Below are 19,683 nucleotides of genomic sequence, written 5' to 3'. Positions count from 1 at the left end.
CCTGTATACATCAGAGGGATCCCACTTCTCCCTAAACCCAATAAATTTAATTTATAAATTGTAAATACTGAAAAAACTATTTCTTTACCTGGAGCACAAATACTCCACAGTCACTGTCATTTTTCTGTTGTGGAATACACTACGGGGAAAAACAAAACGATCATTAAAACCAAGTATTCCTCTTCAGATAAGAAAAGCTGTTTTTATGGAAAAATGAGCGAGACAGGAAACTTGTCTGTATCCAAGACAGCTGGTGTGTACCTCTGGTATTCAAAGTGTTTGAGTTTATGGAGGCATCTGGCCATGAAAAGAGCTATCAATCAACCACAACTTAGAACATTTTGCCTAAATATGAGAAGTGGGAAATCAAATAAAATCCTATTTTAAAACTTCCATTTGGATAATTAGTTTTGCTATCAATTCACTGACAATGGAATCAAAATGGAATTGTGGATCAGAGAACGCAGTGCACGGCCTGGACTCTGAATACGTAGTAACAATGCTGCTTGGTAGTCTTCCCTTTTCATCTCATATTTCACAACTCTGTCCTATTCTTTTAAAGACATGGTAAAGGTAAGCAGTATGTTTTCCAAAGAACTGGTTACTGTACTCTGCCTAAAGTGTTGGAATATGAAAGATCCTGATTAAATTTAGAATACCTGCATATACTACTGGGTAAATTCAGAATATTCACAAGTTCAGTTCTGGTTTGAACTAATATACTAGGTTATTTAAAATACAAAACATAAGTTTAGAAGTTAGCATATAGTACAGTTCAAGGATAAACAAATAAGCCTTGTCCCTTTGGGTTTGGGTTAAAGGTTTATTTCAAGACCCTGCCTTTTTAACAGTGTCTTTGATCCGGATAGACCTGAGTTCAAAGACTTCACTCTGTCAATAGTTTTGATGGCCTTTGGGGAAGCTCACACCTAGGATTCAGCTTTCTCATCTACAATAAAGAGCTTCTTATCCCTAAATGACCTGCCTACCTCACAGACTGTAAGGATCAAATGAGATCATACATAGAAAAACACTATGAAAACAAAGCAGTGCCCATAAAACAGAAGACACTGATATTTGTGACAGGGTTAAAAGGCTGGGCCTGCTCACTCTGCCCCGCATACAGCTTTTATGTCTATGGCCAAACACAGTGCTGCTTCTAGACTGTTCAGACTGAAGCACTCAGGCCACGTGTCTTCCCCAAATGCCTGGAAAGCAGCCCAGTACACTTGCTCCCTTAGTGAATGCAAATAGTCATGTCAGTATTTCTCTGGGTCTACATGAGTCATCTGGAAATAAGAGCCATGAGGCAAGAGGCAGGTGCCACCAAAAAAATTTTTTTTCCTTTTTTTCAACAGAGCAACTATATCAGCAGCAGCTGCCCCCAGGATGAAATGACTGAATTTATTTGCCCAAGCAGGCAGTGGGAAATTGGGCAGCCAGGTGATGAATACTGAACTGAGGTTTACTCTGAGCTGCCTCCCTGCAGCCTCTAGGCTCTCTATTGGTATCTTCATGATCAGTCTTCATGTGCTTTTAAAGACACCCACCCCTTAGACAATTCCAGCCCCTTGACATGCCTGGGTTTTCATTTTTATCACTTACTTACCTTGGTAACAGCAGTCTGCCAACCCTGAAGAAATTCAGGTCTATTTTTTTCTCTGGCTTCAGTCAGCAAATACTTTCTTATATTCTGGTTAAAAAGAAACCACAACACAGATGCTGTGTTCCATCAGTTGGTGAAAAATGGAACCTGCCCGCAGCAGACAGAAGCAAAGGAGGAGGCTGTGGCCCCACCACTGGGCAGAGTATGCATTAAAGAGTTTAAAGCTGGAACTTGATTTCAGACCTTTTTCAATTTATAGAGTGAAGGACTCAGACCTTCTGTACTGTATGCACTTAGACTGTGGACACTGGTATATGCTTTAATTAGATCTTTTTATGAGATGGTCAGCCTTTTCCAGGAGTAAGTCAACTTGCTGAATTTGAAACTTAAATAAATACTGGCAAAACAAAAAGAAAGCCTTAATTACTGCCAATGCCCAACAAAGGGAAGGAACCCATGGCAGAAATCATTAATAAATGAAATTTAAACATTCTAGCCTTAGATATACTCCATGTTTTTGAGGGCTGCAGGTAAAAGTATCATTCAGCTTCTAGAAAGTGATACTTAAAACCCATCCTGGATACTAAATACAGTCAAGTCCACTGCTGAATTCTCTACCAAGATGAAGCCTACTGAAGTTCCTAATTTTCCCTTATGCCCTCCACCTCTTTGTGTATCTTTCTCTGCCTATCTTTTCTAAGGGTGAAGTCAGAGGTTACATGAATTAAATTAACCCCCTGAAGGTGGAGCAGAAGTATGTATGTACATGTAGAAATACAAATATGTGTCTGTATATACATACATACACACATACACGTATCTGCATATTCGTATTTTCTTTCCATATATAGTATCATTCTGCAACTTGCTTTTCCAAACTCAGTATGTCTTGGAGATCTTTCCACGTTAGGACACAAAGATCTACTATATTCTTTTTAACTGCTATGGTCAGTTTAATGTTGTGAATATACTACAGTGTATGTATGTATTTAGCTATTCTGTTAGTAGAGCTAAATTTAGGTTGTTTTGACTTTTCACTATTATCAGTAATGCTGCAATGAACATCCTGGTGTATGCCCCATTCTTGTGTGCATATGCAAGTATTTTTATGTAGTATATACCAAGAAACAGAACTGGTATGTAATATGATATGTGTCTTTTTAATTTATAAGGCACTTAGAATTGTAATTGTTCCCCAAGGGGCTGTATCAATTTATACACTCCACCAGAAATTGAGAGTGCCTGTTTCTTACACCCACTTTAGTAACATCAAACTTTTCCTAACATAATAGGCAAAAAATGGAACCCTGAGGTAGTTTTAGTTTGCATTTCCCATATTTCTGGTGAGGCTGAGCATCTCTCCATGTGTTTAATGGCTATTTGCATTTTTCCTAAAAATCACTTATTTTATCCTTTGTCCCTTTCTATTAGATCCTTCTTTTTCTTATTCATTTGTAGTTCTTTTTATATTCTGGATAGTGACTATTATCTATGTCACAAACATTTTCTCCAAATCTATCCCTTTTAACTTTATGACAGACAGAAGTTTTAAATGATGACATGGTCAAATTTATCAATCTGTTCCTTTAGGTCTTTTGCTTTTTTTGGTTCTGTATAAGACCTTCTACACTCTTTGTGTTTTATATTTAGGTCATTATTCCATCTGGAATTTGTTCTTATAAATAGTATGAAACAGAACCTGTATTTTACTTTTCCAAATAGAGAGCTAATTTTCCCAATGGCATATATCGAATAGCCTGTCCGTCCCCAACTTTATTATATACTAAGTTCCCACATATACATGAGCTACTTCTAGATTCTCTATGCTGTTCCACCAATCCACTTGTCTATTCCTAAACCAATATAATTAAAATAGCTTTAATTTTCAAAACTTTGTGATATGGTTTGACATCTAGTAGACCAAATATTCCTTTGTTCAGTTTTGATCTACTTCAAAACTATTTTAGCTGTTCATGCACATGAATTTTGCAATATGAATTCTAGGATGAGCTTATCAGGTTTCATTCAAAATCCTCCTGGGAAACTGATTAGGACAGAAATTAGTTTATATTAGTTTAGGGAGAATTAATCTCCTTCCGATACTGAGTGTGCCTGTCTTCCCATCTATTCAGATTTCCTTTAAATACTTTAGAGTCTTCATCTCAAAGAATGTCCCCATTTTTTGTTAGGGTATATTCCTGGGTAATTCATGTCTTTGCTACTTTTGAAAATGGAATCTTTCTGTTTTCATTTACATTTTCTAACTGTGCGGGATAATCAGGAAACAAACTGATTTTTCTTGCTTTGTATCCCACCATCTTATTGAACTCTTATTAACTGAACTCTAATATTTTGCCAGCTGATTCTCTTGGCTATAATACACTCTACAGAAGTTATTTTGAAGATACAAGCCAATTTTAGCTCTAAGAGAAACCAAGGAAAATGATTTCTATCCACATTCAAAATGTAGTTTTAAGGGAAAGACAGAAAAAAATCTGATGAAATCCAAAACAGGTCATGTATCTCAGAGAGGGATCCAGATCGGGGACAGCTACCTCTTCCCACCTGGAGATTCCTCTTGTCCTTTTCTCTGCCAACATTTTTGACATGACATGACAGAAAATGATCATCTGTGGTACTGACTTCTGTTGTTCTATCCTAGAGCTGAGATACCATCTGGTCAATCACAAAATAAATGGGGAAAAAAAGCGGGGGGCAGTATATTAACTTACCTCTACACAAAACTTAAAATGAATGCCTTGGGAATCATAAAATGAAATAATTCGATTAGAGAGTGTCACAGTAATGAGAGACCAGTGGACTTCCAGGTGAATAGGAATCAACAGAAGACTCTTTTTAAACAAATCCACCTGATCAAGAAAAGAAAAAGAAATGTAGCCATCACCACAGGCTTTCCAAACCAACAACAAACAGCAGCTTCCATTTACTGACCTTTGACCTGTCCAAGGTCATAAAACTAGGAAGTGGTGAAGCCAGAATCTGAACCCAGATCTTAGTCTAAAGCCCATGTTTGTAACTAGTAAGCTAAAACACACAACAAGAAAATTGAAGATAACAGAAAGCACTGTTTTCCATTTAACCTGCTAAACCTGTGTTTATTAACTACCTAAAATGACTTAGCCCCTTATTTTTAAGCCTAACTTATTTTCTTATATACATATTTGACCTAGAATCAATTCTTATTTAGGAAGGAATTGTGGTATTAGAAAACAACATAGCCTTGCAATATGATCACAGGCTCTGAAGTTAAGTCTGGTCAAGTTCAAATTGTAGCTCTGCCACTTATTGGCCAGATGACTTTGGCAATTTTCATAGCTTCTCTGTGCCTTGATTTCCTCAATTATAAAATACAGATAACAATAGTACCCACCTTATGAAGTTGTTGAGAGTGACAATAAATGTAAAATGCACAAAAGTGTGCTTAGCAAATTATATGTAGCCAATAAATCTTAGCTGTTATTATCACTACCTCAAATCTCTCAGATGTCGAAACTGAGAAAAAGAGCCTTGATAATTCTTCACGTCCTTTACATCCTCACTCACCCTTCATATCGTAATACATATCACTTAAAAATCTAGAAACATTCACTGTACCACTCAAAATCCCAGTTGTGGACTGGATGATAAAGTAGTAGGTACTCAATAAACATTTGTAAAAGAGTGAATGGATTTTTCTCAGGCATTTTTTGTATTTTAGTGATTCCCTGGGTTAAAACAATTACAGGGCTATTTTCTTCTTTAATTACTTATTTTATTTTTGGCTGCGTTGGGTCTTCGTTGCGGTGCACATGCTTCTCATTGCCATGGCTTTTCTTGTTGCGGAGCACAGGCTCTAGGCACAAAGGCTTCAGTAGTTGTAGCATGAGGGCTCAGTAGTTGTGGCTCACAGGCTCTAGAGCACAGGCTCAGTAGTTGTGGCGCATGGGCTTAGTTGCTCTGCGGCATGTGATACCTTCCTGGATCATGGATCGAACCCGTGTCCCCTGCACTGGCAGGTGGGTTCTCAACCACTGCGCCACCAGGGAAGTCCCTATAGGGCTACTTTAAACTAGATTCTTAGAAACTATTTCTCAAGCGTTCTTTGCTTTCTGATATTCAGATAATGTCCTGTTCTAGAAGAATCTTCTACCAGTCTACATGACCTTGTAACAAACCACTTCTGCTTTTCAGTTTCTGTATCCATAAACCTGAGAGGTGAGGTGGACAGGAAATACTAAATAGGACATACAATTGGTCCTTTCCAGCTCAAAAATTCTGAGTATCTAAAACAAGAAATCGTATTTAAAATACAGCATTAAATGAGACCAAATTTACATTTTTCTCAAAAAGAAACTTTTTTCTTAATTATAAATCAATTTTAAAATAAAAATTGCGAAATACAGATAAAAGATATATTTCAGTTTGTCTTTCCAGATCTTTTTCTTCTTTTTAATATATTAATGTTCACACACGCGCACACACAACCTTATTACATATATGTAATTAAGAATGATGTGTGTGGAGTGACTAAGATAGAAAAATAGAGGATGTGATGATGAAGAGTCTGGTTGTTAACAGGCTTTCTTGGATTGAGAGATAATGTCTAAACAAGACTGAGTTTGGAGCACATTTCTTCAACATGTGTAGGTTAAAGATTTCACTTGTCAGGTGGAGTGTGTATTGAGACTATGTATTGAGACTTGTGTATGAACAAGAAGGTAGGCACAAAGCCCTCTAGTTATCAGAGGATTTAGCTTCAGGAGAAATGGGGGATTATCTACTCTAGATGGCAAAGAGCTGGGAGAGGCTCATGGGCTTGGCATGCTGATAAGGTAGAATTAGAAGATGAACTTTCAAAACGCATTGTTTACAAAAATCTTTCTCACTGAACTATGCCCTCTCTGTAGGTATTAAAAAAGTTGGTTTCTCATTTGCATAATAAAGTGGAGAGCTAGTAGTGGGAACTTATCTAATTCAAAGTTAGTACTTAAATTTCTAAGAAAAAAATATCTGAAACAGTAACAAGTTGTATATTGCCAAAAACTACAGGAAAAAATGAAATATAATGCCTTGATTTGGAGATGAAAAGAGCTTCAAATATATAAAGTACTTTAAAATTGTAGAAAATATAGTTCAAAATGATGAAATAAATGCTAAAATAAGAATATGCTACAGCAGGAGGGACAAAAAAAAAAAAAAAAAAAGAATGATGTGTGTGGTCAATTGTATTACTGATCTCAATTACTTGGTGTCCTCCCTGTAAGGATTATACAGAACTACCTATTACCATGTGGCTTCACTGCCCCTTCCAGCGGGAAAAATGTAGTCATATGATTCACTGTAAAGAGAAATGAATTTATCTCATGACCAAGCTGAAACTTCAAGAGCCATCATGTGGCCCTGAGACTGACATGTCTGAAGATTAGGTGCTGCTCCTTCAGTTTGGGTCCCATTAAAGGAATAAAGATGAGAAAAGACAGGATCATCTCCTTAGATATAGGGAAAAGCATCTGATAAAACTCAACATCCATCTATGATTAAAAGCTCTCAGCAAACTAAGAATAGGAGGGAATTTCCTTAACCTGGTAAAGAGCGTCTACAAAAAACCTACAACTGACATCATAAACAGTAGTGAAAAACTGAATGCTTTCCTCCTAAGATTAGGAACAAGGCAAAGGTGTCCTCTCTCATTACTTTTATTCAACAACGTACTAGAAGTCCTAGCCAGTGCAATAAAGCAAGAAAAAGATGGCATATGATTTGGAAAGGAAAAAATAAAACAGTCATTACTTACAGACATGACTTTCTATGAAATTCTCACAGAATCTACAAAAAAGCTCCTAAAACCAGTGAGTCTGACAAGTCACAGGATACAAGGTCAATTTACAGAAATCAATTGTATTTCTATATACTAACTGCAAACAACTGGAAGATAACGTTTTAAAAATTCTGTTTTTAGCAGTTTCATCAATATGAAACACTTAGGGATACATTAAAAAAAATAAGAGCTCACATGCCACAATTAAGGAGCCCAGCGGCTGCAACTAAGGAGCCTGCAAGTTGCAACTAAGGAGCACATGTGCTGCAACTAAAGGAGCTGGTGAGCCACAACTAAGGATCCCGCCTGCTGCAACTAAGACCCAGCGCAACCACGTAAATAAATAAATACATGCAAGACTGTACACTAAGATTTATAAAATACTGCTGAGAAAAATTAAAGACTCAAATAAATGGAAAATATACCATGTCATGGGCTAGAAGACTTAATACCGTTAAGATGTCCATTCTACCCAAATGAACATACAGATTAAACACAATCCCAATCATAATCCAGCAAGTTTTTTAAAAGTAGAGATTGACAAAATGATTCTAAAGTTTATATGAAAATGCAAAAGGACCTAGAATTGCCAAAGCAATCTGGAAAAAGAAGGCTAAAGCTGGACACTTACACTGATTTTAAGACAAACTGTGAAGATAAAGTGATCAAGACAGTGTGGTATTAGCATAAAAACAAAGAGATCGATGCAAGAAAACATAAAGTCCAGAAACAGACCCATACATATGTTGTCCACTGACTTTCTACAAAGATGCCAAAGCAATTAAAGTGGGAAAGAGAAGCCTTTTCAGGAAATGCCAATGGAGGGAAAAAAAAAAAAAAAGAAACTTGACCCCTACTTTGTATCTTACACAAAAACTGAGATGTACCAGAGATGTAAATGTAAAACCTAAAACTATAAAGCTGTTAGAAGAAAACATATGAGGCAAGTATTTTTTAGACTGGATACAGAAAGCAGAACTATAAAAGAAAAAAGTATGGTAAATTAGATTGCATCAAAATAAAAACCTCCATTCATCAAAACACATGTTTAGGGACTTCCCTGGCGGTCCAGTGGTTAAGACTCCACACTCCCAATGCAAGGGACACTGGTTCAATCCCTGGTCAGGGAACTAAGATCCCAAATGCCTCATGGTGTGGCCAAAAAAAAAAAAAACAAAACACTTGTTTAAGAAGTAAGTATAAAAGCCACAGACTGAGAGAAAGCAGTAAAAAAGTATAGATCTGACAAAGGACTTACAACCAGAACTCAATAATAAGCACTTCTTTACTAAAAAACTTTTCATTTTTTAAAAACATTAATTTATCTATTTTTGGCTGTGTTGGGTCTTCATTGCTGCACGCGGGCTTTCTCTAGTTGCAGCGAGCAGGGGCTACTCTTCATTGCAGTGTGCGGGCTTCTCACTGCAGTGGCTTCTCTTGTTGAGTAGCACGGGTTCTAGGCACGCAGGCTTCAGTAACTGCAGCATGTGGGCTCAGTAGTTGTGGCTTGCGGGCTCTAGAGCACAAGCTCCGTAGTTGTGGCACATGGGCATAGCTGCCCCGCAGCATGTGGGATCTTCCTGGACCAGGGATCGAACCTGTGTCCCCTGCATTGGCAGGTGGATTCTTAATCACTGCGCCACCAGGGAAGTCCCAAAACTTTTCATTCTTATCATTCACCCATTTTTCTATTGAGTTGGTGAGGTCTTTTTCTTATTGACATGTAGAAGCACTTTATATATTTAAAAAATTAGTTCTGTGATTTGAATTGCAAATATTTTTTCCCAGTTTACTGTTTGTCCTTTTAGGTAATTAATTCTTTTTTTTTTTTTTTTTTTTAATGTCATCTGAGCTTTAAGTTGTACACAGAATGGACTTTGCTACTCTGAGATTATTTTTTTAAAGTTCTGCTATGGATTTCCTTTGTACTTCCACTGTTTCACTGTCTTGTTGCATTCAAATCCTTGGTCGTTCTGTAATTTATCTTAATGTAGTCTAATTTAGTGAGTACTTAATTCTTCTTTCATTTTTTCTTTAATAATAATGCATTTATGGCCATTATTTTTTCCTCAAAACAGCTTTCATTATGTTCCATAGTGGTTGGTAAGATGTGCTCCCCTTTCTATCCTTTTCTAGACAGTTTGTATATAATTTCATTTTTTATTTTCTTTTAGACCCAGGGGTCATACCAAGGGTTTATATCTAGTGCAATTTTTTAATTACGTTTTTTTAGTCATCTTTTAATATTTATTTTTAATTTAACTGAACTGTGATTAAGGAATAGTGTAATAATTTTCTTTGTGGCCAAGTACATGGTCAATTTTTTACAAATGTTCCTTAGATATAGGAATAAATGTATATTCTCTTTTTGAGGGGTATAAAGATCTAGTATATATCTATTAAACCAAAAGCACTGGTTGTATTATTTTTTATTTATGATCTTATTTTTTATCTACTAGATTTGTCCAACTATGAAAGAGGTCTCCCATTATCACTATTTACCAAGGTCTCCTAGCTTTTGTAATCATTGTTATATCTCCTATGTATTGAAGTTTTATCATACAGTGTACTTTTCACCTTAAATTCTACCTCATCTGCTGTTAATACTGCTATTCCTCCTTTTTGCTTGCCACTCCTTTCTTTTGGTTTGCATTTGCCTAGTACCTCTTTACCTGTCACTTTACTTTCAAGCTTTCTTTTTCATATTATTTTATGTTTACTCCTTATACACAGCATATAGCTGGATTTTCTGATTTAACCCAATCTGAGAGGGTCCAGAGGATGGAACAATTTAATTTATTCTATTTAATGAAATGACTCACATATTTATACTTTACTTTATTCCTTCATTCTCATGTTGTTTATTATTCAGGAATTCTTCCATGAGTATATATTTTTCCATGCTATTTACAAGGCATACCTTGTTTTACTGTACTTTGCAGATATTGCATTTTTTATAAATTAAAGGTTTATGGCAACCCTGCATAGATAGTCTATCGGCACCACTTTTCCAACAACATTTGTTTACTTCATGTCTCTGTGTCACATTTTGGTAATTCTTGCAATATTTCAAATTGTTTTATTATTATTTTATTTGTTATGGTTATCTGTGATCAATGATCTTTGATATTACTGCTACAACTCACTGAAGGCTAAGGGGATGGTTAGCATTTTTTTAGCAAAAAAGTATTTTTAATTAAGGTATGCACATTATTTTTTAGACATAATGCTATTGCAAACATAAGGGACTACAATATAGTGTAAACATAACTTTTATACGCACTGGGAAACCAAAAAATCCAGTGACTCACTTTATTGCAATACTCACTTTATTGTGGTGGTCTGGAACCAAACCTACAATATCTCCAAGGTATACCTGTCTAACCTTTCTCTAATCCATACTACATATGATCATCTTTCCTCAGCTATGTAACTTTTCCTGGTTAAGTGGCATCCTATTATATGTATGTACAGTTTTAATTTGACCAATCCCCTACTAATTAGTTGTCCTCAATTTTTCTAATATAAACACCACCACAGCCCATCCAGTGGCACAAGCCACATACTCAGAAGTCATCTTTCACACTTCCTTCTCCTTCATTCCCATAACCTACTCATCACCAAGTTCTGTTATTTTACTCCCTAGGTCACACTCATATTTGTGTACATCTTCCATCTCTACCATTCTAATTTAAAGTATCATCAATCTGCAGTGGCCTCCTGTTCTACCCACATCAACTTTGCTCCCACACTTGTCCATCTTCTTCAGTGCCACTAGAGTAGACTACAAATTGGATGTCGTCACCTACAACCCTTCAACAGATTCTTACGCATTTAGGATAAAATTCAAAACACAGACCTCAAGACCCTGATCTCTGCATCAGATCCACTTTATGTCACTCTCTTCTTTGCTCTGCATTCCAGCTACACTAGTCTTCTCCCATGCTTCTACCATCACAATATAAAAATGATGACCACTTAATGTGTGTTTATCATGTGCTTAGTGGTTTACATGCATTATCTCATTTAATTCTCACAAGATAAATAAAACTGATATTCCTATTTTATAGATGATGAAACTAAAGATTAAAGGAATTAAGTAATTCACCCAAGGTCTTACAACCAGTTAAGTGGCTGAACCAGGATCTGAACCCCCAAAATCTTATATGTTCCAGTATAATGTTGTAAGTCATAATTCTAGTTATTACTTTAAAATGTATATCTCAGAAATAACTAAATTTCCTTGTCAATTGCATTATTATGAACTTTCATCAAATCTTTAACCATGGTCATTTTTAACTCTTCTGTCATTTACAGACAGTTCTGGGTGTACTCTGATGCTTTTGCAAATATGCTCCTATAAAAGGGTTTCTTTCATCTTCAAGGAATTTATGGAAAAGACTCTGACAAGTACAGGTTTCTGGTCACTGACTATACTGCTGAACTGAATGAATAAGCATTTTCAGAACTCTAATGGAAAACTGATGAACTCATAAAACTGCTAACAAAAGATCAAGATAAAAAAAAATTAATTATATGGGACTGAGTGAACTGATGAGGATGATTATAATTTTTGTGACTTTGTTTGAATAAAAAAAAAAAGTCCCGGGCTTCCCTGGTGGCGCAGTGGTTGAGAGTCCACCTGCCGATGCAGGAGACATGGGTTCGTGCCCCGGTTTGGGAAGATCCCACATGCCGCAGAGCGGCTGGGCCCATGAGCCATGGCCGCTGAGCCTGCGTGTCCGGAGCCTGTGCTCCGCAACGGGAGAGGCCACAGCAGTGAGAGGCCCGCGTACCGAAAAAAAAAAAAAAAAAAAGTCCCAAAGGACTCAGGGGCAAAAAATATACAAATCAATTTTCACTGCAAAGTAAAGGAGCTGTTACAGTGGAGGATTACTGGACTGAATGTCAATATTATGACATAGTATGGGTGTGTTTCGTGTTTGGTAATTGCAATCATTGTTGCTTTTGTTGTGGTCATCCATTTACAATGCTTGGTGTCTATTTATCTCTTGTAAAAATAAAATACAGTGTGTGTGTGTGTGTGTGTGTGTGGGAAAAAAAAAAAAAAAAGGATCTGAACCCAGGTCTGAATCCTGAGTTCATTATATCTATTTCCCCAGATGTGCATTCTTCAACCACATATAGTTTATCTTGCCACTACTGATGATGCCTTGAACATATTACCTATATAGCAATGTTCAATCAGGTGTTTGTACTTTGCAAAAAATTATTTCCACCCACAACTACGTAAGACAAGACTTACTCCTAACTTCTCTAGCCCATCCAGTATAAAAAGTGAAAAGTTGCAGTATCTCTAGACCTATGACTGTGAATTTTGAACTTGTTGGTAATTTCAAAATATCAAAAATAGTATATAAATAGGCTTTTAAAATAATGTTTCTGACAGTCAATGAATACTGAGAGAAATTAAGGTTGGAAAGTACCTTAGGGATTGCTCTAATTTATCATTTTGTTTTATAAATAAGCAATCTGAAGCCCAAATTAAGTGTCTTATCTAAGTTGTACAGCAAGCTAATAGCAATGTCAGAACCATGAACTTCCAATCCAGTGCTTTCTGTTATAGCAGATTCCAATGAACTGGATAGACTCAAGAATTTTACTAGTGTCTTGTCTTTCAAGCAAAAAGATTCCTTTGCGATGACCTAGGGGGTGGGATACGGAGGGTAGGAGGGAGGCTCAAGAGGGAGGGGATATGGGGATATATGTATGCATATGGCTGATTCACTTTGTTGTACAACAGAAACTAACACAGTATTGTGAAGCAATTATACTCCAATAAAGATCTATAAAAATAAATAAAATTAAAAACTAAACATAATCAAATGATGATGATAAAAAAATAAAAAGCATTCAAAAGAAACAATAAAAAACTTACACTGAAAAGCCTGTTTCTAATTAACATCATAATTGGCAATAAAGTTATCCTTCCACTCAAAGTGGCTTATCATCTGCATTTCAAATTTAGAATAAAAAAGAAATTAAAAAAAAGAAAGAGAATACCTTTTTAGTCCATCTTTTTACTCCATTATATCCTTTGGTTACCAGCTGTCTATGAAAAAAGCTGTTGAAGAAGTGAACCTAGAAAGACATCAAATACAAGCACTCAGGTTATATTAAGCTGTGCCAAGACTTAACTTCACAAGAAAATGGAAATTTTAAAATCCCTGAATGTAAGATGGACCAAAAAATGAGGAAAAGTTTCTTCTTAAAAATAATGACCAAAACATACATTAACCAGTTCAAAGAAGACTGTTTCAAATTTTCATTAGGATGACCTCACAGATGTGGTTGGTCTATAGTCAGAACTGGAATGGGGCAGTAAATAAATTACCTGAATCCAATCAAGTAAAGAAGCAACCTGATAAATCTCGTCAAATCAGGTGATAAAGTTGAAACAGGCTATGAAAGAATCAGGTAACAATTACTTTGAACTCAAGGGATGTGGAGTACAAAACTAACCCCATCTGAAGGATGTGGATTTGGAGACTCCTATAGTCATAACAACCATAAAAAGGCTTTAGCATGATCATTTCTAGCACTGAAAAAATTACCCTAGTCGTATGTAGCATCATGTCCGGCATCCTTGGCTTTTTCAAAATTCTGGCTTATAAACGAGTATGAGCTCACCTGATACGGTAAACATACTACAGTCTTAAAGTGTTCACTCTAACTTTGACTCACTTGAGATGATAAAACTGTTCCCTTAGTGCTGAGGTTCTCAGGGTGTGGTCATCAGACCAGCAGTATCAGCATCACCTGGGAACTTGTTAAAAGGGAAATTCTCAGGCCCCACTCCAGTCCTACTAAAACAGAAACTATGAGGGCAGGGCTCAGCAATCTGGTTTCTGAGGATTCTGATGCACATTCGTTTTGAGAATCACACAGTTTAAGATATTAATAAAAAAGGCTTGTAGTAGCTATCTCTAGACAGTAATCCTCAAACTTTGAGTCCTTCAGAATCTGCAGGGCTTGTTAAAACACAGACTGCTGAGCTCCACCTCCAGTTTCTGATTTAGTAGGTGTCGGTTGGATCCAAAACTCTGCATTCCTAGTAAATTCCCAGGTGATGCTGATGCTGCTGGTTTGGGGACTATACTTTGAGAACCACGGCCTTGGTTAAGTGTCCTTTTCATCCAATGAAGGTTTAGAATTAAATGTAGTGGTAATGAAGGGAAATTATACTCTTGAAATTAATACTTTTATGTTAAAAATCATCTGGTGTTTAAATCTAAACATACAGGTGTATGTTTAGATTTCTGATGATTAAGAGAATTTGACAAAATAGAGAATCTGACAGATTAGCTTCATGATACCAATTTAAAGTGTATAACAGATTTTTGATTTTAAGTGGAAAGTTATGACATTTTGTCTTTATTAATAAAGTGTTGGAATCTGAGACTCATTATATTTACCTGTTTAAATTATTAGATTTATAAAAGTTTATAAAGTACTTGGAAAGGTTTTGCTTGAAATTAAAGCCTCCCCATCAGGCAATGTGAGTACTCAGAAAGAAAATTTAATATATTAAATTTTAAAAAATAGTAACTAAGCTCTTGAGGGAATTTTAGAGTTTAAGGGGGGTTAGTTTGTATTTAAACTGAGTATCAAAGATTAATCCAAGGAAAAGTGAAGATGAATACTACTTTACTACATTTTTAAAGGGAGTAATACATTAAGTTAAAGTTTTTTAAAGTTAAATTTAAAAATTCAAAGCAAATAGTCCTTCTTGTGCATCTACCCACTAAAGAAAAAAAAAAGCCTCTTCAAGATATCAAAAAACACACCCATTCTGAAATAAATAAGCAGGAAAATACTGGCATCATGACTTTCTTATGCTGAAATGATTTTACAGACCTTATGCGCAATCCTACCACATATCAAGACAAAAATCTCCTTTTAAAAAATCTAAGAAATATCCAATAATTACATAAAGTTAAAAAAAAAAGCTTCTTCCTTTAATACACAAGGATTCTTTCTCCTAAAGAGAAAGTTTTCACTTACTTTGTCTGGGACTGCATCCATTATCAGCTCACCGTACATATTAATGACCTATAAAAAGTCAACATAAAACCAGCTTACTAATAACCCTATGCAATTCAGAACATCCACTCAGAATGAATAACATATTGCTACTGCTAACAGTAATCAAACCTTTCCAATACTGTACTGGGTTAGTGAATGAGTCACTTCAGTAAGGAATAAAGAATCCTTGATTCCAAAAGATAATTGTGAGGCCAACCTAGAGGTTATTAATTACATTTTATTGTCCAACATCCTCTGCAACTTCCATGCTGAGAATATACAATACACTAACCTGGTCATTCAGCCAATTCTGACCATCCAGGGTTGCCAGATCATCCATATCCAGCATGTGCTTATTGTAGAAGATGCGGAAGTTGCATTTTTGATGTCTGGCCCGATAGTTTGTTATCTCCCTATTGATAAAAGGTTTTCTGAAACAGAAATATTTTGAAAGAAAAAGTAAAAAAAAAAAAAAACACGAAACAAAAGTTCAACTCAGTTTATTGCTAAGTATCCTTTTTTTTTTAAATCAAAAGAAAAGTCATATAAGCCAATAATTTTCTTTTCAACGGCTTAACTTAAGCATCATTGACAAACCTATTAGAAAAGTCTTCATTAAAGACATCTTTTAATCTTCCAAGGACATCTTTTTCACTGAGTGGGACCAAACTGCCATACTTCTTCATAACCTCATCTAGGAATCCTTAAATAAAGGAAGAAAGAAAATTTAAGATGGAAAAGGCATTTTCAGCAAAGTCACCGTCCCATTACTTAACTTACACACAACACTTAACATACATTTAACCTACATTACTAAATGCATTATAAAAAGAAATCTTTTAAAAGTTATACTTTGTAAAAAACAATTAAATGGATCAGGCCCTCACCATTCCAATCTAGAGAGAAATGCTCTAAGGCATCATTTCACATTGGATTTTTAAGCTACTGATGCATTGTTAGAAAATGGATAGCTGAAACTAAAGACTGACATTTTTCAGTATCTTCACCTTGGAGAAGAATCCTATCTCCCAAAGGTAAAACCTAAAGGGTTTAATCACCTAGTTAAATGTGTCTATCACATTTAGTAACTGAAGAAATTATCTTTTTTAAAATCACAATTAGAATTGTTGAGATCACTGTCATTGTATTTATTATTTGATAAAGGTGTGAAATTTCACATCTCATAACAAGGGACATATACTAAGGCATTTTTAATATACAATTTGATAGTTATTTTAATACTCATGATACTGCATAACCCTATGAGGTGAGCTAAACCCTATGAAGTGAGCTTAACTGGGTAACAGCTGGTGAGGCATGTTTTAAAAGAGGAAATAGAATTAAAGAATGACTTCTTGACCAGGATACAGGCTAGTCTTTACGTCAACTTAAGTAATAGGTATATGCATTTTAATGGTTTCCAAGAGGATCCAATGAAGAAATATACCTAAAAATACGCTAGGAAATAAAACCAGGCCATTATTTCTAAGTAACTACAAAGAAGCTGAGGGAAGGCTTAGAGGCTCACAGAAGTGGAGATATGACTTAGGCTATCCACTGAGTGGGGAGTGGGGAGAACAACAGTCTGGCTAACCATCAGTCTGACAGTTAAGTCCACCGAGTTAAGATGGAAAAAATGAGGACTGTTAGCCACTTATTTTACCCAGCCCCCTTTCTAACTTCAAGAATGGCCTCTGCTAAGTATCTATATAAAATGGACAGAAATGATCACAACACAGTAACTGTCCTGGAAATGGAGTGTTTTGTATGGGGGAGGAGCAGACAAATGTGTGAAAAACCTATTTTCCTCCTGTTAGTCTCCCACCAGAGTAGCTCCCAACTTGAAAGGCTTAAGAGTACAGTAAGCAGGAAAGAGTTGCTTGCTTATGTCTGCTCCTGGTCTAGGCTTTAGGCATACAGAAGACAAAGGGAGTCTCATGTTCCAGTTTAGTCAGAGTAGGAGATGATGACTTGGGGCTTCTACACTAGGAATCCATTCGGCCTATGTTTGCCGATAGTGTTTACTATATCATATCTTACAGTTGTCTAAGCATAGTCTTGTGTCTACGTGGGAGAATGGACCCAAACAGAAGATAAGGATTCCCAACATTTGAGAAACTGAATTTAAGGAACAAATTTTATACAAAAATATTGCCCCTAATAACAAAAAATTAAACTTTAGGCACAGCAACCTTAATTGAGACTCTTCAAATAAGAAAGCAATCTCTTCTACCAATCGAATATGGACCCAATTCCAAACTTGTAACAAGAGGTGTCCTTGTTATGTTAACAATGTTATTTCTAAACGGCAGTGTTTGGGGGATTTTAAGTTATTATGTTTAAGTTGTTATGTGTTTTTCCTCTTATCCGTATTTTTGTTTTCACTTTCAGATGATAAACATGGATTGGTAATGCAGTAGAAAAGCCCTACCTGGATCTTCAAGGACAACCCTAATGACAATGTCTCACTGATGCACACACCATTATCTCACTAGGACCAGAAGTAAACAACAGTTAAAACGCGCTCAAACTGAAGCCGGCGTGCCTAGAGCCTGTGCTCCACAACAAGAGAAGCCACTGCAATGAGAAGACTGCGCACTGCAACAGAGTAGCCCCTGCTCTCCTCAACTAGAGAAAACCCGTGCACATCAACGAAGACCCAATGCAGCCAAAAATAAATACATAATTTAAAAAAAAAAAGCACTCATAAGCCAAGCACTAGCATACCTCGTTTCATCCTTATAACTATCCTATGTGTTAGACAGTATCCCTAATTTAAAAATGGAGACAGGCGGCTTAAGGAGGTTAAATAACTTCCCCAAGGACCCTTAACTAGCATATGGCAGAAATCAGGTTCTGACTGTAGGTTATGTGACAACAGAAACTGAGCCGTTAACGTCTATGCTGTGCCACCTCCAATGCAGGAAATATCTATTATCTCTTCTCTACAAAACAACTTAGTTTTTCATTTTACCTTTCCCTTCTAATACCCATGGGCTAAGAGTAACCCAAAAAACAGACTTCTTAAAATGAGAGTTACAGAATTCCCTGGAGGTCCAATAGTTAGGATTCCACGCTTCCACTGCAGGGGGCAGTGGTTCTATCCCTGGTTGGGGAACTAGATCCCACTTGCTGCAGGGCTCAGCCAAAAAATTAAAATAAAATGAGAGTTAAATTCACTATTTATCCACTTGTTTTCACCAAACCAATGAACCAACAAGGAAAATGCATTTGGAATATACAATTTCTTTTATTCCAGAAGTACTAAAATTTTAGTATGACCTAGAAGCAAAGGATAAAATATTAGGAAAAAACAAAACCATGAAAAATTGGAGTTCAAATTATATTCCATCTTGTAAGTACAAAAGGTAATGTGAAAAACAAAAACTGAGGTGTTTTTTAGAAGTTAAATTACTCATCATGTTAAACCAACTGTGTCAGACAGCTTTTTCTTGCAACAACTGATATGGGTCACTTGGATCACATCCCACCCTGAAAGTGGAAGGGGTTCATTGTGTTGTGCACATATGAAATGCAACCACTTGGTTCTCCAACAAGATACAATACACATGTCAGAAAGGTCCCATCAAAAATAAGAAAGGCACAAAATATCTAAGAATAAACTTAAGGAATGTGCTTAAGTTTATTAAACTTACTAAACAAGTGAAAAGCACTACCAAATTCTAGTAAGGGACACAGATCAATAAATGGAGTAATTCTTTGGTTTTTAGACAGGAAAACTCCATATTAAAATGAATGCAATTTCCCCTAAATTAGTCTATTAATGTAATGCAATACCAATCAAAAGCCACTGTTTGTTCATTGGTTTAATTGAAAAACCAAATCCAAATTCATCTTGGGACAAAAATGTGAGAAATTCTTAGAAATTTTTGAAAAAGATTAAGGAGGAGAGGTGAATAGGGGCAAAAGAGAAGAGGAGAAGGAGGGCCTAATCCCATCAAATTATAAAACCAAATAACAGTGATTGAAGCAGAATAGTGCTATCACAGAAACAGAGAAACCAACCAGATAGGAATCAGAATGGCAGGCAGCATCTCATAATCATGGGGAAAAGATGAATTAATCAATAAATAGTATTAGAACTACCAAGTAAATCTTTTGTTCACAGTTGAAATTCATTTTGGTGTAAAGAATGTAGGAATCCGGGCTTCCCTGGTGGCGCAGTGGTTGAGAGTCCGCCTGCCGACGCAAG

General features: G+C 36.0%; 2 protein-coding genes across 14 annotated transcripts in view; one reads left to right on the top strand and one right to left on the bottom strand.

Moving 5' to 3' along the window:
* The window catches only part of NCBP2 (nuclear cap binding protein subunit 2), a 30,131-nt gene extending 12,157 nt beyond the window's left edge, over positions 1 to 17,974 (top strand). The window contains exon 5 of one of the 2 annotated variants that reach the window (XR_003433113.1): positions 11,495 to 11,659. Coding sequence is in view for 1 of the 2 variants with exons in the window: in XM_027108179.1 (XP_026963980.1) it covers positions 17,862 to 17,865 (4 nt within the window). In the remaining variant the exon portion in view is untranslated. Of the gene's footprint in view, positions 1 to 11,494; positions 11,660 to 17,861 lie in introns of those variants that run through there. The other variant, XM_027108179.1, reaches the window with a different exon arrangement.
* SENP5 (SUMO specific peptidase 5) overlaps positions 1 to 19,683 on the bottom strand; it is a 41,387-nt gene that overhangs the window by 4,123 nt on the left and 17,581 nt on the right. For 2 of the 12 annotated variants that reach the window (XM_027108046.1, XM_027108083.1), the window contains exons 3-9: positions 16,068 to 16,173; positions 15,763 to 15,901; positions 15,450 to 15,497; positions 13,449 to 13,526; positions 4,339 to 4,476; positions 1,610 to 1,693; positions 89 to 139 (exon numbers count right to left, since the gene is read on the bottom strand). In XM_027108046.1, the coding sequence (XP_026963847.1) occupies positions 89 to 139; positions 1,610 to 1,693; positions 4,339 to 4,476; positions 13,449 to 13,526; positions 15,450 to 15,497; positions 15,763 to 15,901; positions 16,068 to 16,173 (644 nt within the window). Of the gene's footprint in view, positions 1 to 88; positions 2,004 to 4,338; positions 4,477 to 5,567; positions 5,890 to 13,448; positions 13,527 to 15,449; positions 15,498 to 15,762; positions 15,902 to 16,067; positions 16,174 to 19,683 lie in introns of those variants that run through there. The other 10 variants (XM_027108073.1, XM_027108116.1, XM_027108055.1 and 7 more) reach the window with 9 other exon arrangements.

This window comes from Aethalodelphis obliquidens, unplaced genomic scaffold (assembly GCF_003676395.1).
Source record: "Aethalodelphis obliquidens isolate GAN/ISIS:26980383/991018 unplaced genomic scaffold, ASM367639v1 scaffold1, whole genome shotgun sequence".
NCBI classification, from domain to species: domain Eukaryota; kingdom Metazoa; phylum Chordata; class Mammalia; order Artiodactyla; family Delphinidae; genus Aethalodelphis; species Aethalodelphis obliquidens.
This window is presented reverse-complemented; position numbering and strand designations above follow the sequence as displayed.